Genomic DNA, 22,106 nt, shown 5'->3' on the forward strand with positions numbered 1-22,106 from the left:
CAATTTTAGTTCATTAGTGGCTGCTGTTTTACGTTGCAGTGACAATCTTAGTGTCATAATTACCAATTGTATATCACTCTTACTGTACTTATGGTGAGACTTTAAGAAAAACGCTTTTTACAAATGAAGTTTGCCAGTAATACTTCATGCGTTTTATATTTGGTGGAATCATTAGGCTTCTGTAAGGAAATGGCAATCCACTCCAGTACTATTGCCTGGAAAATCCCATGGACAGAGGAGCCTGGTAGGCTACAGTCCATGGGGTCGCAAAGAGTCGGACATGACTGAGCAACTTTAAAAAAAAATAATTAAAAGTACTATTCCCTTCTTAAAGTCAAGTATTTGCAGTCTAATTTGGCAGATGGCTATTTGAATCACCCAGGTGAAATGAATTTCTTAAGACACAATATTTCTTAAGTTGTTAAACATCTTTACTCTCAAGCAGTATGTTCTTAAAATATTTGCAGGGATAGAGGCAGACAGACTATAATAATGGCATCCACTTATGTCGGAATGGACTCAACAAGGGCTTATTTTATGTGTTCAGGCATTTGTTAATGAAATAGAAACAATCGAATCATCTCTGAAAGACATGAAAGAAATAGAGGCTAACCTTCGAAGCTGTCCAGTTGCTGGAATCAAAGCCTGGATGCAAACAAAACTAGTTGACTGCCAATCACAACTGGAGAAATTTAGCAAGGAGGTAAGTTTTTCAGCTTAACCTGCATATGAATTTCAAGAGGTAGATAATGGCTTCTCTTGACTGAATAATTTTATATCCCATCCAGACTGAAAACCAGTGATCTAGAATAACTACAGCATGGGTGGCAGGTTGGGACAAGAATTGGATAACTTTTTAAATGAAGGGTGGGGACTGTTGTCCACTCTGTCCCTGGATGGGAATGAGCTTGATGTGTGCAATAAAGAACAAGAAAGTCATTGTAGCTGGAATAGAATGGAGGGGAAGAGGTAGCAGGTTGGAGGGAAGGATTTGGGGTCGGGAGGTAGGAAGAGATGGGTTGTGTATTGCTTTTGAGGCATAGATTTTGAATTTTATTTCAAGTATGATTTCACTTAGAAAGCAGAGGGTTTTGAGCATTGAATTGACATATGATAGATCTGTTAAGATCACTTTGGCTTCCATGTGGATAATTTGCTCTGGGAAAGCAAGAATAAAAATAGGGAGAATACTTAAAAGGTTGTTGCAGTCTCAGAGAAAGAAGATGGCCCCTTGGACTAGGGAGATAGTGGTGGAGGTCATGGGAAGTGTTAGGTTTGGACTAAATTTCGAAAGTGGAGATGGGAGTCTAGTAATAGATTAATGTGATATGAGAAAAAGTGAATAGTTAGCAACTGTTCTGGATTTTTGCGAAGCTTCCAGTTTGTGTAAATTGTGGTGCCATTTACTGAAATGGTGAAAAACTCAAGGAGAAGCTTTAGTGGGAATAGGTCAAGTGATGCTGCCCATACTGGGACTAAATTCAAAATTACAGTACCTGCAAATGGGGTTTCCAGCACTAATCACCAGCCAAGGATGCTAAGGAGGAAAGGTTTGCCCCAGGGGAAATGCCAGAGGAGTAAGACCCCAAAAGCTGGGTGGAGAAAACTTTCCAAAACTGGAAAGCACATTAGATGGAAGCTTTTGATGACCTTGAGAAAAGTGGTTCCAATGGCGTGGTGGGAAATAAAGTCATACTACAGAGTGTTGAGGAGAGGAAAGGAGATGAGGTCCTGGGGCAAGGGTAACCAGCTTTGAGAATTTCTCTATTCGGGGGAACAGAGAAATGAGATTTGTAGTAGAAGGGACATGGGGATCCAAAGAAGTGTTTTTGTAATTATTTTTTTTCAAATATATTATTGAAAGTTTGCATGTCAAAAAAGATTTCACTTAGAAAGAGGGGATGATACAGAAGACTGAGAGAAGATAATGACTGAAATAAAGTCTGTGGTTAGGCAAGAGTGGATGAGGTCCACCCTTTAAGTGAAAGAGCTCCTGTTAGGAGGTCCCTCTCTGGTAATGGATGGGGCAGCAACTGTGGGTACTGTAGGAATACGGTGTAGTAGTTTCCTTTTGATTGTTTTATTTTGTTAGTGAAATAATAGTGAGGTTGCATAGAGCTGAAGTGAGTGAGAAGGGATAAAAGAATGAGAAGTGAAAATGTGAAATGCAGGAATACTCTACATGTAGATGGTATATATCTCTCAATACAGTGTTTTTTTATTTAATGTTTATACAAGAAAACTTTATATTTACATCCCTGAGTATTTTGTTTCCCCACAATTTCCTTATTTTGAACAAGTGGAATTTTAAGGAACAGTTAAAGTTATGGTTGAGGGAACAGCCATAAGCCATTCCTAAATTTGCCAATTGTTAGTGTTTTACCATGTTTGCCTTTTTTTTTTTTTTGCTACATGTAGTTTTGACAGGAAGTTGAAAGTATTTTGACACTTCAGTCTTAAATACTTCAGCATGCTTCTTCCATGAATGAGGACAGTCTTTTACAAAAGTATGATATCATTGTCACACTTAAGAAAATGCTTTCATAATATCATCTTATATTCTAGTCAAATTCAGACTCCTCTAAATGTGTTATAATTTGATGATATGTGCTTAAAAGGACCTGGGGTATTTTGGGGAAGTAAATAAGGAAAATGGTTTGGAAGTGATGATGAGGACCAAGGAAGACAAGAGATAGATGGATAGATTGATAGATAGAGCCTTAGATACATGTAGATATTTATATCTATTAATCTATTGATAGATAGATATGTATCTATCTATGTATATATGGAGAGGGCAATGACACCCCACTCCAGTACTCTTGCCTGGAAAATCCCATGGATGGAGGAGCCTGGAAGGCTGGAGTCCATGGGGTCACTAAGAGTCAGGCTCGACTGAGCGACTTCACTTTCACTTTTCACTTTCATGCATTGGAGAAGAAAATGGCAACCCACTCCAGTGTTCTTGCCAGGAGAATCCCAGGGACGGGGGAGCCTGGTGGGCTGCCGTCTATGGGGTTGCACAGAGTCGGACATGACTGAAGTGACTTAGCAACTTAGCATTAACTCAAAGTATGGGGATAAATGCACAGGAAAATTTTTTAAGTGTCTCCAGCAAGAAGGCAAGCATGTGCTGTGTGAGTAATTATGTAAAGGAGTTCTAAACTATTGTATTTCATTGAGTAGTAAAAAGGTTGAAGAAATTTTGGACAAACATCATGTTGCGAAATTTTTATTTTTCTAAGGAAGGACAGACATATAAAATCAACAAGTAAAAGCAGTCTTCCATATTCCCAATCTCATGAAAGGAAAACATCTTAATGCCAAAATATAGAAAGTATATAATCTCAGAATAACTAATGATAACTTTGAGCTTTTCTTTTTTTGAGAAGTTTGCTGCAGTGTCTTTATCTTTCTTACTTCTCTGAGACTCCATGAAAATTGTATATAACTGACTACTTGTGAAAAGAATTTGGGGAATGTGGGTCCCCGAAATCTGTATTTCCTTTTTTTTAAAGCTCATCAGGTTGAAGTGTTGCTCAGCAGGGCTGTTGTGGGTTGCTGGCAGTAGGCTTTCTGAGTTCCATGTTGGGCAGTGAAATCCAAGCCCTTGTTTAGTGCCCGTCTATTTTTATGACCATGACCCTGTTTGGACAGTGGAACAGGAAAGCCAGTAAGAATTCCCCCTTATTCTTGTGAGAGCCATCCTATTCCTGTACTGCCCTTCCATCACCATCAGTTTCACAGCCAACCGAGCCCTGGCAAGGTGACCAGTACTGTGAGATTTCATTTGAGCGGGAAGTTGAATAGTGGAATGAGTCCTGGATGATCTACGTGGTATGATATCTTCTTTCACAGTAGAAATCAGTGTGTGGTTAGAGGTAGGATCTCTCTGAAGGGTGTTTTCAGGCTCCCTGAAATAGTTGACAAAGTTATTGAACCAGATTCAGACACATATCTATCTTCTAATGTAACTTTTTTGTAGCTGCGTGAAATATACCAGTAGAGCAGGTTATCAAAACCCAAGTTTTGTAAAGCAGTGTTTTATGAATATCTTTAGTAGTAGTCTTCTCTATTTTTTGAATTATTTTTGATTTATTTAGTTTTGGCTGTGCCGGATCTTTGTGGCTGCGGGTTTTCTCTAGTTGTGGAGAGCAGGGACTTCTCTCTAGTTGCAGCGCATGGGCTTGTCATTGCAGTGGCTTCTCTTGTGGCAGAGCGTGGGCTCTAGGGATGTGGACTTTAGTATTTATGGTGCATGCATGTTAGCCGTCAGTGGTTAGTTGCCCTGCGGCATGTGGAATTTTCCCAGACCTGTGACCCCTGCATTAGCCGGCACATTCTTAACCACTGGACCACCAGCGAAGTCCCTCTTCTCTGTTTTCTAAAAATGCAGTTTTAATGCGGAATCCTGTTAAGAAGGAGAAAATGGACATTTTGGCTGCTTCAGTTAATAGATTTCCTTGAGATGTATGCTTTTATTGATGTAAGTTAGAGTCCTTCGGTTGCATTTTCAAAATTATACTAGATATTTCCACATTAATGTCCAAAATGTGATAGTGAATCCCAGTTATAATTGTTGTTTTCATTATTGCTTATATTCCACAGCATCAGGACCAAATGTATTAAGGGCTTCATCTGACTTTTAAATCTTGAGATTCTTGGTGGAAACTTATTACTCTGTCTTTAGATATTAAAGACTAGAAGTTGACATTTAATATATTAATATTTGTTTATTTGAGCGAATGACTTTTCCTTTGTAGATTGCTATTAAAAAAAATAGGTTGTCGGAAAGTCAGGAAAAAGTGGTGAACTTGAAAAAAGACTTGGCGGAGATGCAGGAATGGATGACCCAGGCAGAAGAGGACTACCTGGAGAGGGACTTTGAATACAAGTCACCAGAAGAACTTGAGAGTGCTGTGGAAGAAATGAAGGTGAGCCTGGGGCAGTTAGGGTCAAGGGGCTTGATGTCTCAGCTCCTCTGTTTAAATCAGTCAGTCATCTACCTAGCCTTAGAGGGTAGTATGTACATAAAATCTCTCACAGGAAAATTTCAAACAAGTAGAAGGGCAGCTACCATTAATGATTTGGGTAGGGGTAGGAAGCTGAGACTCCACGTGTGGAACTTCGGCCATGAGTTGAGTCCATGAGGGCCCCTGACAAAGTCTTCTGTGTTACAATCTTGAGGAGCTGCAGAGAATGACTCATTTACTGGCCTCAGTTTTATATTCACAATGTTGTGTAACCATCACCACTGTTTATTTCCCAGTATTGTCAGGAAGAATTATTTTTCATAAGAAACAAGCGAGACTTACCCATTTCAGTTGGGAGCTGTGTTTATTTCACCAGCCATATTCTTCCAGCTAATACATAGGGCACACATGAATACCACACATTTCACTGGGGCAGGTAAGAATAGTCATAGGAATATTGTCAAGGGATTCAATGTCAGTGGGGTCCACAGGATGTATTGCTTGTAAACTTACATTCCCGTGTCAATAGCCTTGCCCAGTCTCTTTTTTATATATACGAAAAGAACTGGATATCATTCCCAGACAGTAAAGTCCTTCAGTGTTGAGGCCAAAGGACAGAGTGTCTTGAAAGCTACTTAAAAAAAAAAATGAGTTGCACCTTGCCTATAAGTATAACAAAAGCAAAAAGTCTCTGCGCAGATAGTTTTTAAAAGGATTATGTTTTACCAGTGCAAGGGAAAGGCTACCCACTCCAGTATTTTGGCCTGGAGAATTCCATGGACTGTATAATCCATGGGGTAGCAAAGAGTCAGACACGACTGAGCAACTTTCACTTCACATAATTGCTTTACAATGTTGTATTAATTTCTGCTGTTGTAGTTAGCACTCTTATTTCAAAAAGTACTCTATAGTTCCAACTAGGTAGTTAGAATCATCTGGATGTTTTAGTTTTGGTTTGGTTATTTTTTGAAGAAGAAATTGGTTACTGAGACAGGGAGCTGATTTTTAAGTTCATTCTGTGTTGGAACAGAGGGCGAAAGAGGACGTGCTGCAGAAGGAGGTGCGAGTGAAGATTCTCAAGGACAGCATCAAGTTACTAGCTGCAAAAGTGCCCTCTGGTGGCCAGGAGCTGACATCTGAGCTGAATGTCGTGCTGGAGAATTACCAACTTCTTTGTAATAGAATTCGAGGAAAGTGCCACACCCTAGAGGTACGGGATCTTTTCTCAGATGCCTTTCTGAGATTCAAACTCTGTAATGTACTGGCTGTTTCCATATCTTGGAAAAAACCCCTCCATTTTTCTTTTCAAATACTATATCATAAAAGTAGTTCTTTAATGATTGAGATAATGATTGGCAATAATAATAGTTACACTATATTATTAGATGATAATTTAGGTAATAGGTTGATAAAAATGAAGCAGAGAGAAAAGAAAATTGGATATAAGGCTCTGACTGCAGTTGGTGGAAGGTTCTTGGAAAAGTTTCTTCTTAGCTTTAGACATTGACTAAATGTGAAAGCAAGGTTTTCATAATACCAATGGTCTGTGGGGTCTGTTCCTGTTCTGAAATTCTAAAACAATGTACAATGAGTACTTCCTCTTTTTTTTGCCTGGTAGTACACAGAGATGAACTGAGGTTTCTTTTTTACAGTGGTGTCTAAATTTATAAATGAAGAAGCAACCATTAGCCTAGTTCTTAGGAGAGGTACTTTAAACTTGAAAGAAATGTGGCTTATATGTGGCTGACCATCATAATAGTTATTTAAACTTTTTGACATCCTGCATTTAAGGTTATTTTTATAAGCCAAAAATTTCAGAGCTTAATTTTTAAAATATTTTTTGGAAATTACAGTTTGTATCTGCTTAATATGTATAATTGTTAAAAATGTGTACATGTGTCATTTTAAAATTCCAGAATGATAGTGTAATACTTAATGTTATACCTTCCCACTTATATTTTATTAAAAGAAATTATAGATAGGTGGTGATTACCTTGGCTTTTCAGACAGTACAGTGGTAAAGAATCTGCCTGCCAGTTTAGGAGATGCTGGTTCAGTCCCTGGGTTGGGAAGATCCCCTGGAGCAGGAAAAAGCAACCCACTCCAGTTTACTTGCCTGGAAAATTCCACGGATAGAGGAGCCTAGCAGGCTATAGTCCATGGAGTCTCAAAGAGTCAGATGTGACTGAGTAACTGAACACAGAATTATAGGTTTTACTGAGAATGAAGGAAACACTAACTTGAATGTGCTGGTATTTTTGCTGGGCCGTTTCCTGTACCTTGGCCATTGGCTTTAAGATGTAGATGATTCTGTGAAGTTTTTTTTAATATTAAGTGTTTGCTTGTTCGTTTTCATATGTGTGATTTTTGTTACATCTCATTGAAAAAACTTAAGAAGCTCTTCTACTGCTACTGCTGCTGCTAAGTCACTTCAGTCGTGTCCGACTCTGTGTGACCCCATAGATGGCAGCCCACAGGCTCCCCCGTCCCTGGGATTCTCCAGGCAAGAACACTGGAGTGGGTTGCCATTTCCTTCTCCAATGCATGAAAGTGAAAAGTGAAAGGGAAGTTGCTCAGTTGTGTCCGACCCTCAGCGACCCCATGGACTGCAGCCTTCCAGGCTCCTCCGTCCATGGGATTTTCCAGGCAGGAGTACTGGAGTGGGGTGCCATTGCCTTCTCCGAAGAAGCTCTTCAATTTATAGCAGTTTTAATTTAAATTCAGTTCAGCCTAAAACAAATGATTCTATTGTGATAAATCCTAAAATGTCACTGACAATTGTAATCTATAAAGTAAATTCACTCATTAGTCACTCTTTCTGAATCTCTTTTGTGCTAAGATGTGTGTTGTGTGCTGTGTTGCTCGGTCGTGTCCGGCTCTTTGTGACCCCATGGACTGTAGCCTGCCAGTCTCCTCTGTCCATGGGATTCTCCAGGCAAGAATACTGGAATGGGTTGCCATGCCCTCCTCCAGAGGATCTTCCGAACACAGGGATGGAACCCAGGTCTCCCACATTGCAGGTGGATTCTTTACTGTCTGAGCTACCAGGGAAGACCTGTGCTAAGATAAATTGTGTGTAATTTGGATTACACAGGCACTGCTGCTAATCAAGTCACAGTAAGGAAGCTGCAAGTCAAATGCTACTTCATTCTTTATTAAGATATTGTCTAACATGAAACGCCTGAGGTTACTCATCTGAGAATTTAAAATTCTGTGAACATGTGTGTAACATTATGTATGGCTAATCTGAAGTCCCGCTGGATGATCCTGGAATTGAGTTCTACTACAGTCTTGTCTTTTCTGTCCTAACCATCCATGATTTTGCTTTTATTTCTTTGTTTTCCTGTTTATTTATAGCCAAAATAGCTTCTCACCATATGTTTAAATAATAGAGTCCCAAGGTATCCCAAGCTAATGAAAGACCACCATAAATTCTGTGTCATTTCTTCATGGTGTCTTTATCACCCAGAGGTGATAGTTTGAGAATGAAGAATGAAAATATTTCAAGGTTTTAGTATTGCTTTGAGAAATACTTTTAGAATTATTTGGGAATTAATTTGAGAGAATTAGCTTAAGAGAATAAAGGAAAAGTGTAAGAAAACAATATAGATAAAAGAGAAGAGATGACACCTTGGTATCTTTGAATGGAAAAGTGGCAAAAAGAAAGAGATTTGAATGCAAGCACTCAGAATTATGGACCTTGGGTAGAAACAGCCCAAATTTCTAAATTAAAGTAAGGATGCCTTTCTTCTGAAGAGTCCAACTTTATTACCTTGATTATTTCTATATTCCTTTAAAGTGTTTTAAATTATGAAGTATTACAAACTTCTTGAAGAGTACAGATGATATTACTAACACCCATAAATACATCCCTCAGATATAGCTAATGTTAACATTTCCCCAAATTTTTCCAGATCTTGTTTTTATTTTATTTTTTTAAATTTTTTAATTTTTTTTTTTTTTTAAATATCAGGCATACACGGGCTCGCCATCCCGAACCCTCTAAAATAGAATACATTGGCATTACAGAACCTGTTCCCTTCTTTCCCATTCCATCCCATCTCTTGATCCCTCTCTTGAAGTAACTGTTATCCAGAAGATGGTGTTTAATCTTCCCAAACATGTTTTTATATTTTTAGTGTATACTCTCATGTTTCAGTTATTCATGGCTGCATAACAAAGCTCTCCCAAAGGTAATAGCTTGCAGAAGCACCCATTTATTAATTTTTATGGTTTTGTGGGATGATTTGGCTGAGCTGGGTGGCTCTTCTGCTCCGTGTGGTTTATGGATATTCCACTCAGGTCGCTGCTGCGTTCAAGTGGGATCTCAGCTGGAACTTTCCTGATGGCCTCTCCTCCAGGTCTCTCTCCACCAGTTTTATGACTTTTTTACAGCAGATTTCTTTCTTTCTTTTTAAATATTTATTTATTTGGCTGTGCCAGTTCTTAGTTACAGCATGTGGGGTCTTTAGTTGTGGCATGAGAACTCTTAATTGCTGCATGTGGGATCTCGTTCCCTGACCAGGGATCGAACCCAGGACCCTTGCATTGGGAGCGCAGAGTTTTAGCCAGTGGACCACCAGGGAAGTCCCTCAGCTGAGTACATCTCTCAGCCTGCTTCCTGCCTATAGAAATTTGGGGGACAAGAAACCTCTTTTCCCTTCCAGTCTTAGTCAGGAGTTGGCAGATTATAGCCTAAAGGTCAAATCTGCTTTGTGGCTGTTTTTGTATGGCCCAGGAGCTAAAAATTGTTTGTATATTTTAAAAGCATTGTTAAAAACAAAACAACACAGACAGAAAGAATAAACAAAGAAGAATCTGTGACAGAGACCAAATGTGGTCTGTAAAACCTAAAATATTTACTATCTGGCCTTTTATAGGAAAATTGGCTGACCCCTGACATGGTAAGAATATCTCACATGGAGTCCATGCTAAAATGTGTCCTCTCTTAGTGGGTCTGAAAGAGGACCAATGCAGGAGACTCCATGCTGAGCTCTGTCTCCTAAATTTATCAGTCAGATAGGCTCTTCCAAGGGGCATGTTCCTCCCATAATTTTACTCTTAGGAACTGGAGGATAAATTCACGCTCTAACACCCAGCTCCCCATAGGAATAGGGAGTAAGTCGATCCCAACTAATAGCATTGCTGTTATTGTTTAGTAAAATAAGTTGTGTCCAACTCTTGTGACCCCATGGACTGTAGCTCACCTGGCTCCCCTGTCCATGGGATTTCATAGGCAAGAATACTGGAGTGGGTTGCCATTTCCTTCTCTAGGGGATCTTCCCGAGCCATGGATCAAACTCATATCTCTTGGGTCCCATGCATTGACAGGTGGATTCTTTTCCACTGAGCCACCTAGGAAGCAGCTAATATAGTAAGCATAGTAAAACTCCAATTTGGATAAATATGGTTCTCTTCATATACAGACACATTAATATGAATTTAGAAAAAAGTTGGAAAAAGTCTATATAGGAGTACGGTGGTCCCCAGGGAATTCCAATTTCCTTTATAGTTGTTAAAAAGAGTTACAAGTCTGAGTATATTTTTTAAAACTTTCTATTAAAAAAAACATAATAATAGTGTTTCCCTCCTGGCGTCTTCTACTATACATAATTTTATTTTTGGCATTTAAACAGACCCTTGGAATTTATCTTAGGGTACAAAGATGAGGCAGCTAATTGCTCTTTGCCTTCCACCTTCCTCCATTTGGGCTCCCCTTGTGGCTCAGATGGTAAAGAATCTGCCAGCAATGCAGGAGACTCAGGTCGATCCCTGGGTCTGGAAGATTCCCTGGAGAAGGAAAGGGCTGCCCTCTCCACTATTCTTGCCTGGAGAATTCCATGGACAGAAGAGCCTGGCACGCTAGTTGATGCAGTCACAAAGAGTCGGACACGACTGAGGGACTGACTGACTTTCCCTCTAACTTGTCTAATACAATTAATTGAAGAATTGGATTTTATTCCACTTGTTTGAAATTCCAGCTTCATCAGTTTCTGAACGCCCATTTATACTCATGTCTAAATGAAATTATTCTTGATTAGAGAGAATGCGCAGTCATAGAGATGCACTGTATCTCTAAATGGCTTCGTGTCTTGTCTAACTTTTCCGCACCTATTTCAGGAGGTATGGTCTTGTTGGATTGAACTGCTTCACTATTTGGATCTTGAGACCACCTGGCTAAACACTTTGGAAGAGCGCATGAAGAGCACAGAAGCCCTGCCTGAGAAGACAGAAGCTGTCAGCGAAGCCCTGGAGGTAGGAGCCTGCGCTCTGAGTGGAGCTTTTTGTTGCAGTGAGGCTGAAAGAGAATTCAAATGAGGAACATAATGCCTTTTGCCAGCAAATGCTTTTGCTTCCTCCGTGGTTTTCGGTGTAACTTGTGTTTTCTTGCATTGCCTGAAATATTCATACCATCATATATTTAGATTATTGGTGAGCCACTAACTCAGCCTCATGAGATGGTTAGTTGTTTTCTGATTAGTACATTTTAGACACCATAAAGCACTCTAGTGATTCTCCAGATTCTTTTTACCAGTCCCTGGATAAGACTCTGCCTTATGTTATTAGGACAGTTGCTCTCCCGTTTCTTCATGAAGTTATTTTTGCTCCTTAGACATGGCAAGGAGCCACTGTGTTTACAGTGACTCCTACTCTGTTTTCTTCAGATGTGAAAAGTTGGAGGACAGATTGAAAACGGCAGTGTTAGAGGCCTGGGATCCTATCCCCATGCCTGAACGTGAGCTCCTTGAGGCCAAGAAATGTGCCTGAATTTTCTGTTTTCCCCCAGTTACCAACACAGCCTGTGGCACATGATAACTGAGTAACTGTTTCTTAGGTGGAATAAAGTGTGGAGAGAACAGATTTTCTTAAAAGAGGAGGATTGTAGCTATGCTTTTAAAACTGTAAGAACAGAAAGTGATGAAGTGATTAAGTAGATGACTGGATTAAAGGTCAGAAACAGGTCAGAGTTCAGTTCAGTTCAGTTCAGTCACTCAGTCATGTCCCACTCTTTGCGACTCCATGAATCGCAGCACGCCAGGCCTCCCTGTCCGTCACCAACTCCCGGAGTTCACTCAGACTCACATCCATCGAGTTGGTGATGCCATCCAGCCATCTCATCCTCTGTCGTCCCCTTCTCCTCCTGCCCCCAATCCCTCCCAGCATCAGAGTCTTTTCCAATGAGTCAACTCTTCACATGAGGTGGCCAAAGTACTGGAGTTTCAGCTTTAGCATCATTCCTTCCAAAGAAATCCCAGGGCTGATCTTCAGAATCGACTGGTTGGATTTCCTTGCAGTCCAAGGGACTCTCAAGAGTCTTCTCCAACACCATAGTTCAAAAGCATCAGTTCTTTTGATGCTTTTGAAATAGGTCAGATGTGGTATCTAAATTCTAGGAACCACATGCTCTGCTGGAGAGAAGATGTCATTTTCTCAGATAAAATAGAGTCAGAGGCTGAATGTATTAAAAAAAAATCAAAGCTTATTTTAAAAACACATACTTTCCTAACATGAGAGTCAAAATATACATTCTAAAAATATGGAACATGGAGAAAAGTATAAAGTCAAGTCTAAGATAACACTTTAAAACATTTTAGTGTACTTCCTTAGAATTATTTTTCTTATTATTTTTACATCTACATGCTGAAAGGTAGTGCTTTTAGTGGCAGGATCAAAGGCTTTGGAGCTTAGGAGCCAAGTTGGAATCCTTAGCTCTTCTTTTTACTGTGTGTATGTTGGCAAATTACTTAATATCTCTGAGCTTCAGTTTTCCCATCTGTAATATGAAAATAGTATTTAGCCCGATGATTAGATTTATGTGTGTATATGTGTGTGTGTGTGTGTGTATATTGGAGGAGAAAGTGGCAACCCACTCCAGTATCCTTGCCTGGAGAATTCCATGGACAGAGGAGTCTGGTGGGCTAAAGTCCATGGGGTTGCAAGGAGTTGGACACAACTGAGTGACTAACACACACACATGTATATATATATGTGTGTGTGTGTGTGTGTGTGTATAAAACAGTGCCTTGCATTTTATATATGTTGTAGAAAAATAAGAACCTATTTTTAATAATGTAATTAATAACAGTTTGAAATAATGCTATTTGTATAATAATTGTTTTTTGTTTTTAAACTTTGAATCATACCATGAACATTTCTCTATGTAATTAATAATTATTGAAATTATTTTTGTGGATTTATCATATCATCATTCATGTGGAATTCTGTTTTATTTATTTTATCTAATTATTTGTGATCTTGTTCCTTTGATAGATTTCTAGAAGGCAGAATTATTTCTTTAAAAAAATGAACAATTTTGTTTTTTCTTCCAATTTTATTGAGATACAATTGGCATATAATATTGTGTAAGCTTAAGATGTACAGTGGATTGATTTGATACACTCATATATTGAAAAATGATTACCACAACAGGGTTAGTTAAATCTCTATTGCTTTACATAATTACCGTTTATTTTTTGTGGTGAAAACCTTTAAGATCTACTCTCTTGCTGCTGCTGCTGCTAAGTCGCTTTAGTCGTGTCCGACTCTGTGCGACCCCATAGACGGCAACCCACCAGGCTCCCCCGTCCCTGGGATTCTCCAGGCAAGAACACTGGAATGGGTTGCCATTTCCTTCAACTCTCTTAGCAACTTTCAAATATATTATACAGTTTTGTTAACTATAATCACCATGCTATATATTACACACCCAGAATTTATTCATTTTATCGTTGGAAATGTTTACCCTTTGGCCAATTTCTCCCCTTCTCCTCCACCCACCGCCCCCAGCAAGTGCCTGTTTCCATGAATTTGACTTTTAAAGATTCTACATATATGTGATATCATACAGTGCTTGTCTTAAAAAAGTGAACAATTTTAGGATCGTTGATATATTTTGCCTTGGTAAATGCATTATTTGTTTTTCTTTGTCCCTGTCCAGTCTTTAGAATCTGTTTTGCGACATCCAGCAGACAATCGCACCCAGATTCGGGAACTTGGCCAGACTCTGATTGATGGAGGAATCCTTGATGATATAATCAGTGAGAAACTGGAGGCTTTCAACAGTCGATATGAAGATCTCAGTCACCTGGTAAGAATGGAGCCACGCTTGAGTGTTGGTTAAATGTTTATGATATGGAGCTGACCTCAAAAACTTATACCAAAGGGAAAAGTTGGTTACCAATGGGGGTGCTGAGGACATTGAAATACTAGGTGGAAAGGAGCAGACTTTATAAGGCAGGCAGAACTTAATGATTAAAAAGTTTTTAATTTTGAGATTGTTGCTACTTGTGAACTATTTAATTTTCTTTAAGGATTATATTACAGTTTTATATAAAGATAATAACTCATATTATCCGAGTAAACATTAGAGCCATTCATTGTCTCTTAGATATATACTCAGAATGTATCAAACATGCATGTTCATATCAGTAAGGAAAGAAAGGAGACTGTCTTTATAGAAGGGATAAGTGGGTATTACAAGTTTTTAGACACATATTAAAAAATAACTGTTGATGATTAGATCATGAGTAGCTTCAAACTTAACCCCAAAGTGCAACAAATAGTGGTTCGATACTATGCATATCTGTAGAACTTTTGTAAACTTTGGAAAAATAGAGATTTATGTATTCACTCTATTTATAGACATTCTGTTATATTTTATATTTTTGTTTATAGGCTTTTTATTGAGCCCTAAAAATGCCCTAAATGTCTAATAAATGGCCCCCTTTTTTTATTGAGGTATAAGTGATATATGACATTTATTAGTTTCAGGTGTATAACATAATGATCTGATTTTTGTATACATTAGAAATTAATTAGAGAAGGTGATGGCACCCCACTCCAATACTCTTGCCTGAAAAATCCCATGGATGGAGGAGCCTGGTATGCTCCAGTCCATGGGGTTGCTAAGAGTCGGACACGACTGAGCGACTTCACTTTCACTTTTTCACTTTCATGCATTGGAGAAGGAAGTGGCAACCCACTCCAGTGTTCTTGCCTGGAGAATCCCAGGGACAGGGGAGCCTGGTGGGCTGCCTTCTGTGGGGTCACACAGAGTCGGACATGACTGAAATGACTTAGCAGCAGCAGCAGAAATTAATTACCACTATAAGACTAGTTAACCTCTGGTATGATACATAGTTGCAATATGAGGACTTCTGAGATCTAATCTCTCAATACAGTATTGTTAACCATAACCATCATGCCTTATATCACTTCGACATGATTGATATATTTATAACTAGAAGCTTGTAACTTTTGATCCTCATCACCCTTTTTGCCTACTCCCTGCCCCCAGCCTCTAGCAACCACCAATTCTCTGTTTCTATTAGCTTGGTGTTTGTTTTTGTTTGTTTTGTTTTTTTCTTGTTTTTGTTATTTTTTTAGATTCCCCATATAAGTAGGTGATACAGTATTTGTCCTTTACCCTCTGACTTATTTCACTTAACATAGTGCCTGCAAAAGCATTTTCCTATTTTGTCATGTTACATATATAGAAAGAAGTAATTTCCTGCAAGATGCATAAGGTATTAGAAGGACAATTTCACCATTTTGCTAATTATTGTTTATAGTGCAGGCCAAAGTCTTGAAGTAGTGCTTTTATAGTTTGCTCTTTTTCTTGGTGGTTAGAACACAAGGGTTTTCTTATATTCAGCCATTTCTGTTTGTGCTGAGAGACTAATGATTACATTTCCCCTCCTGTAGGCAGAGAGCAAGCAGATTTCTTTGGAAAAGCAGCTCCAGGTCCTGCGGGAAACTGACCACATGCTTCAGGTCTTGCAGGAGAGCTTAGGGGAGCTGGACAAGCAGCTCACAACGTACTTGACTGACAGGGTAGATGCCTTCCAAGTTCCTCAAGAAGCCCAGGTACTGCCATGGATGTGAGGGTGTTCCAGTCATAAAGGGAGCATCTGTAATCATCTCACCTGCATGGGAACCAGCCCTGCCCGCCATTCAACCCAGAGTCAATGAGAGAGGCTGACCTTGCAGGGGAGCATGTGGGTTTGGGGGTTCTCATAGTTTTTATGTGAGGTCCTAGTGAATGGCCACCATTTAAAAATTCTAATTTTCTTAGCTATGAAATTGGGAAAATTCTGTCTTTGTAAATAATTGGTGAGCATTCAAAATGACCAGTGCAAAGACCTTCGTGCACCATGCACAGAGTCCTACAGTATGGATGGCCATACTGTTATTATCCTGGAGGAGGAAATGGCAGCCCACGCCAGTATTCTTGCCTGGAAGATCCCATGGGCAGCAGAACCTGGCAGGTTACAGTCCATAGGGCTGCAAAGAGTCGGACACCACTGAGTGACTGGGCACACACACATGTTATTATTATGCTGCACGCTGATTAAAGTTTGTATCAGAGTGTGTTTTTACCTGTTGTATGACTCTATGAAACTTAAAAATGACATTCTCTCCCTTTTCTAATCTCTCTAGAAAATCCAAGCAGAGATCTCAGCCCATGAGCTGACTCTAGAGGAGTTAAGAAGAAATACGAGGTCTCCACCCCAGACCTCCCCAGAGGGCCGGACTGCCAGGGGAGGAAGTCAGATGGATGTGCTGCAGGTGAGGAGGGAGAGCAGCTTCCTTTTACTTCTCAGTGTGTTGGGCATAAAAAGAAAATGAGAAAGAACTGATGACTGGGATGCTTTTGGTCTTCTCTGTGATGTGAAGAAGGGGCTGGTTGAAGGCACCCTGTGTCCTAAGGTGGGCAGCAGAAACAAATTGTTGTTTGGGTGGAAACTGTTGGATCTGAATTTTCTAGTTGAGTTGAGAAGACAGAGCAATGTCAATATGAAGTTCACTTTGTATAAGTCTTTCCATTGACACAGAACCTCCATCAGTACAGGCTTCCCCGAAGGCTGAGTGGTAAAGAATCTGCCTGGCAATGCAGGAGACGCAGGAGACATGAGTGTGATCTCTGGGTTGGGAAGGTACCCTGGAGAAGGAAATGGCAACCCACTCCAGTATTCTTGCCTGGAAAATTTCGTGGACAGAGGAGCCTAGTGGGCTACAGTCCACGGGGTTGCAGAGAGTTGAACACGACTACATGCATGCACTCCATCGGGACTGGTGTGGCCGGTACACTGGGCAGACTGAGTCCATGGGGCACAGTAGGACTTAGCCTTGTGATGGAAGAAGCAGACTGACTTTCACTTTCAGCTTGTGTTGAAGGACATTATGAATTCTAGGTTTCTGAACTGTGTTTTTCAGACAGGTGAGAAAATTAATGTGGTTTTCATTATAGAGAGGCTAGCTTAGCCTTTCATTATATTTCAGATTGAGACCCTGAGTGTCAAGGAATTCAGGACACTGGGCTGTAGAGTTCCTTAAGATGATCAGGCAACCTCACAGATTTCTGTTAAGGAGTATTTTTACTGTTCCTTTATTCTACCCCTTCTTGAAGTATGTATTATACTAATATTCTCTGCTGAGAGAGATTATCATTCTAATGTGAATTATTATTTTCATTTCTGCCAACAGAGGAAACTTCGAGAGGTGTCCACAAAGTTCCAGCTTTTCCAGAAGCCTGCTAACTTTGAACAGCGCATGCTTGACTGCAAGCGCGTGCTTGATGGTGTGAAAGCGGAGCTTCATGTTCTGGACGTGAGGGATGTGGACCCTGATGTCATACAGACCCACCTGGACAAGTGTATGGTGAGGCCGCTGGGCGGTTAATGTGTCCAGTGGGTTTTCCTGTTGCTAATATGGCTTCATCTAGTGCTTATGTACATGGTTTGTTCAATTGCTGTTAGTCTAAAATGTGCTAAGAATAGGGAAAAATGGTGAAAAACAGGTTAGAAATTTAGAAGTATGGTCCTTTCCTCCTAGGAAATTAGAAGAGATAGGAGAGAGAGACAGCAGAGATTAAAATCAATTAGTACAGTGTAAGGAGATCCAACCAGTCCATTCTAAAGGAGATCAGTCCTGGGTGTTCATTGGAAGGACTGATGCTAAAGCTGAAACTCCAATACTTTGGCTACTTCATGCAAAGAGTTGACTTATTGGAAAAGACTCTGATGCTGGGAGGGATTGGGAGCAAGAGGAGAAGGGGACGACAGAGGATGAGATGGCTGGATGGCATCACCAACTTGATGGACGTGAGTTTGAGTGAACTCCGGGAGTTGGTGATGGACAGGGAGGCCTAGCATGCTGCGATTCATGGGGTCGCAAAGAGTCAGACACGACTGAGTGACTGAACTGAACTGAACTGAAGTACAGTGTAATGAGATAAGGAAACTAGAATAGACATGTATATAACATGATTTAAAAACAAGAGGAAAACATATCTTAATTACAGTATGAAGTTGGGGAAGGCTTTGACAGAATGTGACTAATCAGCTAAATTTGAAAGGATAAATTTGAGTTAGCTAGAAGAACCAGGAAATGGCAACCCATTCCAGTATTCCTGCCTGGAGAATCCCATGGACAAGAGGAATCTGGCAGGGTACAGTCCATGAGGTTGCAAGAGTCGGACACAACTTAGTAACTAAACCACCACCAGAAGAACCATACTTAGAATGAATGTCAGGAATATTGCAATGTACAGCAAATTCATTCTCAAAGAAAGTAAAATTTTAAATATTAATTTATAAAGTTTAAGCCTAAAGTGTGAAAGAAGAAATTATACTTAGAATGGATGTCAGTAATATGGTAGCATAAAAATCATTCTCTAGGAAAATAAAATTTTAAATCAAATCTAAACTTAAGATGTAAAAGAAAAAAATATTTAAAAGACTTTATTACTCTTTTAATTTTGAATTTTAAAATTCAGTTGCACAGAAATTTAAAGATCACATGCCTGAGTATTCACAGTCTTAGAATTAGTATTCTGCTTGAGAAGAATCATGAGAAAACTGAAGATGACACATGTTAAGAAAAGTCTGGGAAGAGTTCTTTGTGCTTTTCAAAACTGTGATCTCCACATGTCTATTGCATACTGAAGGTTGTTTGATTACTTAAAAACTGGAATGAATGGAAGGATGAAAAAATAGGATGAATTTTTATACATAATATGTGTGCATGTGCATGTATGAATGTACATTCATATTTACTGAACACAGAGATCACCAAAGCAAGCACTGCCCTTGACCTTGTGTCATCTAGTCCATGGCCATGCCACATGGGTGTTTCAGGTCAACACTACGATGAACGGAGATAAGAGAACTTGCCCAGGATAAAGCTTTTCAGTTTCAAAGCAATGAGGATGAGGGCATCTCTGAATTTGACCTGTATAACTTCAACTTTCTATGGTCATATACATATTGATGTATGGAAGTTTTATATGTCTTTTCATTATATAACTAACATGTGCTCATTGTGGTAGACTTTGTACTTCAGAGAACTGTAAGAAAAAATTGAATCTTAATATTTCCAAATTCCCACAGCCAGAAATAGCCAGCATTAGCTTTTTTCTAGTAATGGCATTTAGGATTTTGAAAAATGTAATTTAAAAAAATGTTAGACTTTCAATTTTTAGTCTTCATGTTTTCCCATTTTTTGTAGGAAAAATGTTCATATTATCAAGTACTTTCCTAAGCCTTTAAGATACAGGTTTGAGCCTTTTTTTAAAATAAGACTAGTATAATCTCATAGAGATTATACTAGTCTTATTTGAAAAAAGGCAATCTCTATGAGTGTATTTTCTTATCTGAATTTAAAAAATTATTTCAACCTTGATTTCATCTTACTCATTCTTTGAACCAGATCTGAGAGAGATAAAGCCCTTTGATCTCCACGGTTAGTTTTTAGCTGTCAATCTTTGTCATCCATGTTCTGAAATGGTTCCAGTTACCACATTTTCACTAATATGTATAATTTGTCTGGCTCTATTTTTAAGAAACTCTATAAAATTTTGAGTGAAGTCAAGCTTGAAGTGGAGACTGTAATCAAAACAGGAAGGCACATTGTCCAGAAGCAGCAAACCGACAACCCTAAGGGGATGGATGAGCAGCTGACTTCTCTGAAGGTTCTCTACAATGACCTGGGTGCCCAGGTGAGCAGGGAAGGTGCACTGCCCCTCTGTCTCTCTCATTTGTGTATTCTAAAATTTTACTTCTGGGAGAAGAATGCTTATTTGAATTTTATGACATCAATAATACATGTTTTCATTTATTTCAATAATTTTTATTATATATCTTTAAAAGTGTGTGTTGACTATGAGGGCCACTCCATTTCTTCTAAGGGATTCTTGCCGACAGTTCAGTTCAGTTCAGTTGCTCAGTCATGTTTGACTCTTTGCGACCCCATGGACTGTAGCACACCAGGCTTCCCTGTCCATCACCAACTCCTGGAGCTCACTCAAACGTATGTCCATTGAGTCAGTGATGCCATCCAACCATCTCATCCTCTGTCGTCCCCTTCTCCTCCCGTCTTCAGTCTTTCCCAGCATTAGAGTCTTTTCCAATGAGTCAGTTCTCCGCATCAGGTGGCCAAAGTATTGGAGTTTCAACTTCAGCATCAGTCCTTCCAATGAATATTCAGCGTTGATCTCCTTTAGGATGGACTGGTTGGATCTCTTTGCAGTCCAAGGGACTCTCAAGAGTCCTCTCCACCACCTCAGTTCAAAAGCATCAATTCTTTGGTGCTCAGCTTTCTTTATAGTCCAACTTTCACATCCATACATGATGGCTGGAAAAACCATAGCTTTGTAGTAGTTATAATGGTCATCTGAATTAAATTCACCCATTCCTGTCCATTTTAGTTCACTGATTCCTGAAATGTCAATTTGCACTCTTGCCATCTTCTGTTTGACCACTTCCAATTTACCTTGATTCGTGGACCTAACATTCCAGGTTCCTATGCAATATTTTCTTTACAGTATTGGATTTTCCTTTCACCACCAGTCACATCCACAACTGAGCATTGTTTTCACTTTGGCTCAGCCTCTTCATTCCTTCTGGAGCTATTTTTCCACTCTCCTCCAGTAGCATATTGACCTTATAGACACCTTATAGACCATATAGACACCTACTGACCTGTGGGGCTCATCTTTCAGTATCATATCTTTTTACCTTTTCACAGAGTATGTTACTATTAAAATGATGAATAGTTACATAGAAATGTATTTTTAATATTTAATCCAGACTAATTTCTATATTTTCAAAGGCTACAGACATTTCATAAGTTATTATGAGGAAACTCCACAAGTAATAGTCTCTGTATAAACACAGGTTATTGGTCCTTGGATTTCTAGATTGAACAATCCATTGAGAAATGTTAAAAACATCAGGACTGTAATAAATAGTATCAGGAACTTCACATTAATCCAGCAGGATTTAAAATCCTATTCAGAAACATCTATAATTTGGACATTTTAGTGAATCTGTGGGGAAGTTGTTAGGCCCTTTATTGTGAGTGACTGACTTGATCCATTAAGCTTAACATCTTCTCTTATTGAGAATCTCTTCCCTGAAACCAGACAAGCACAAACAAGATAAAACACAGAAACAAATGAAGTGAAACATTCTCATTAATATTGAAAAGCTGTGTTAGATAATATATTAGACCCTTCTGTGATTATTAAATATTAACCAAGTTTCTACACAAGCCCAGAGAATACAAGCTGAAATTTTGTGATCACATTGAGATTACTAACAGTCATACATTTCCTGGGCAATTTGGATTTCACTTCTTCAAGATTAGATTACTGATGTGATATACTGTATACCATTTTTGATACATTGCACATCTGGAACACGTATGGTAAGAGCTTCTTTTTGAGAGAGTTAATTGCATATGTCAGATATTCACACAGTTATTCAAGTCTGGAGAATATATCTGGGATGAAGATATAAATTTTATGAGTCATATGCATAGAGGTGATAATTAAAATTTTCAGTCATGATGAGATTGCCTAGGGAGAGGATATATCAATAGAGAAAAAAGAAAAGGTCCTGAATTAAGTAAGTTTTGAGGGATTACATCACTCAGGAGGATATTTGAAGATGAGCTTTGGAGAGTGAAAAAGTTGGCTTAAAGCTCAACATTCAGAAAATGAAGATTATGGCATCTGGTCCCATCACTTCATGGGAAATAGATGGGGAAACAGTGGAAACAGTTTCAGACTTTATTTTTCTGGGCTCCAAAATCACTGCAGATGGTGATTGCAGCCATGAAATTAAAAGTCGC

The 22,106-nt window shown here is 39.1% G+C and overlaps 1 protein-coding gene across 1 annotated transcript in view; it reads left to right on the plus strand.

Annotated features, from left to right (window-relative positions):
* UTRN (utrophin) overlaps positions 1–22,106 on the plus strand; it is a 558,671-nt gene that overhangs the window by 185,055 nt on the left and 351,510 nt on the right. Inside the window, exons 25-33 of the mRNA XM_010851494.1 lie at positions 548–703; positions 4,764–4,934; positions 6,004–6,183; positions 11,094–11,228; positions 13,912–14,061; positions 15,678–15,839; positions 16,413–16,541; positions 17,460–17,633; positions 19,816–19,971. Coding sequence (XP_010849796.1) covers positions 548–703; positions 4,764–4,934; positions 6,004–6,183; positions 11,094–11,228; positions 13,912–14,061; positions 15,678–15,839; positions 16,413–16,541; positions 17,460–17,633; positions 19,816–19,971 — 1,413 coding nt within the window. The remainder of the gene's footprint in view (positions 1–547; positions 704–4,763; positions 4,935–6,003; positions 6,184–11,093; positions 11,229–13,911; positions 14,062–15,677; positions 15,840–16,412; positions 16,542–17,459; positions 17,634–19,815; positions 19,972–22,106) is intronic.

The sequence above is a fragment of the Bison bison genome, unplaced genomic scaffold (assembly GCF_000754665.1).
Source record: "Bison bison bison isolate TAMUID 2011002044 unplaced genomic scaffold, Bison_UMD1.0 scf7180017864303, whole genome shotgun sequence".
NCBI lineage: Eukaryota > Metazoa > Chordata > Mammalia > Artiodactyla > Bovidae > Bison > Bison bison.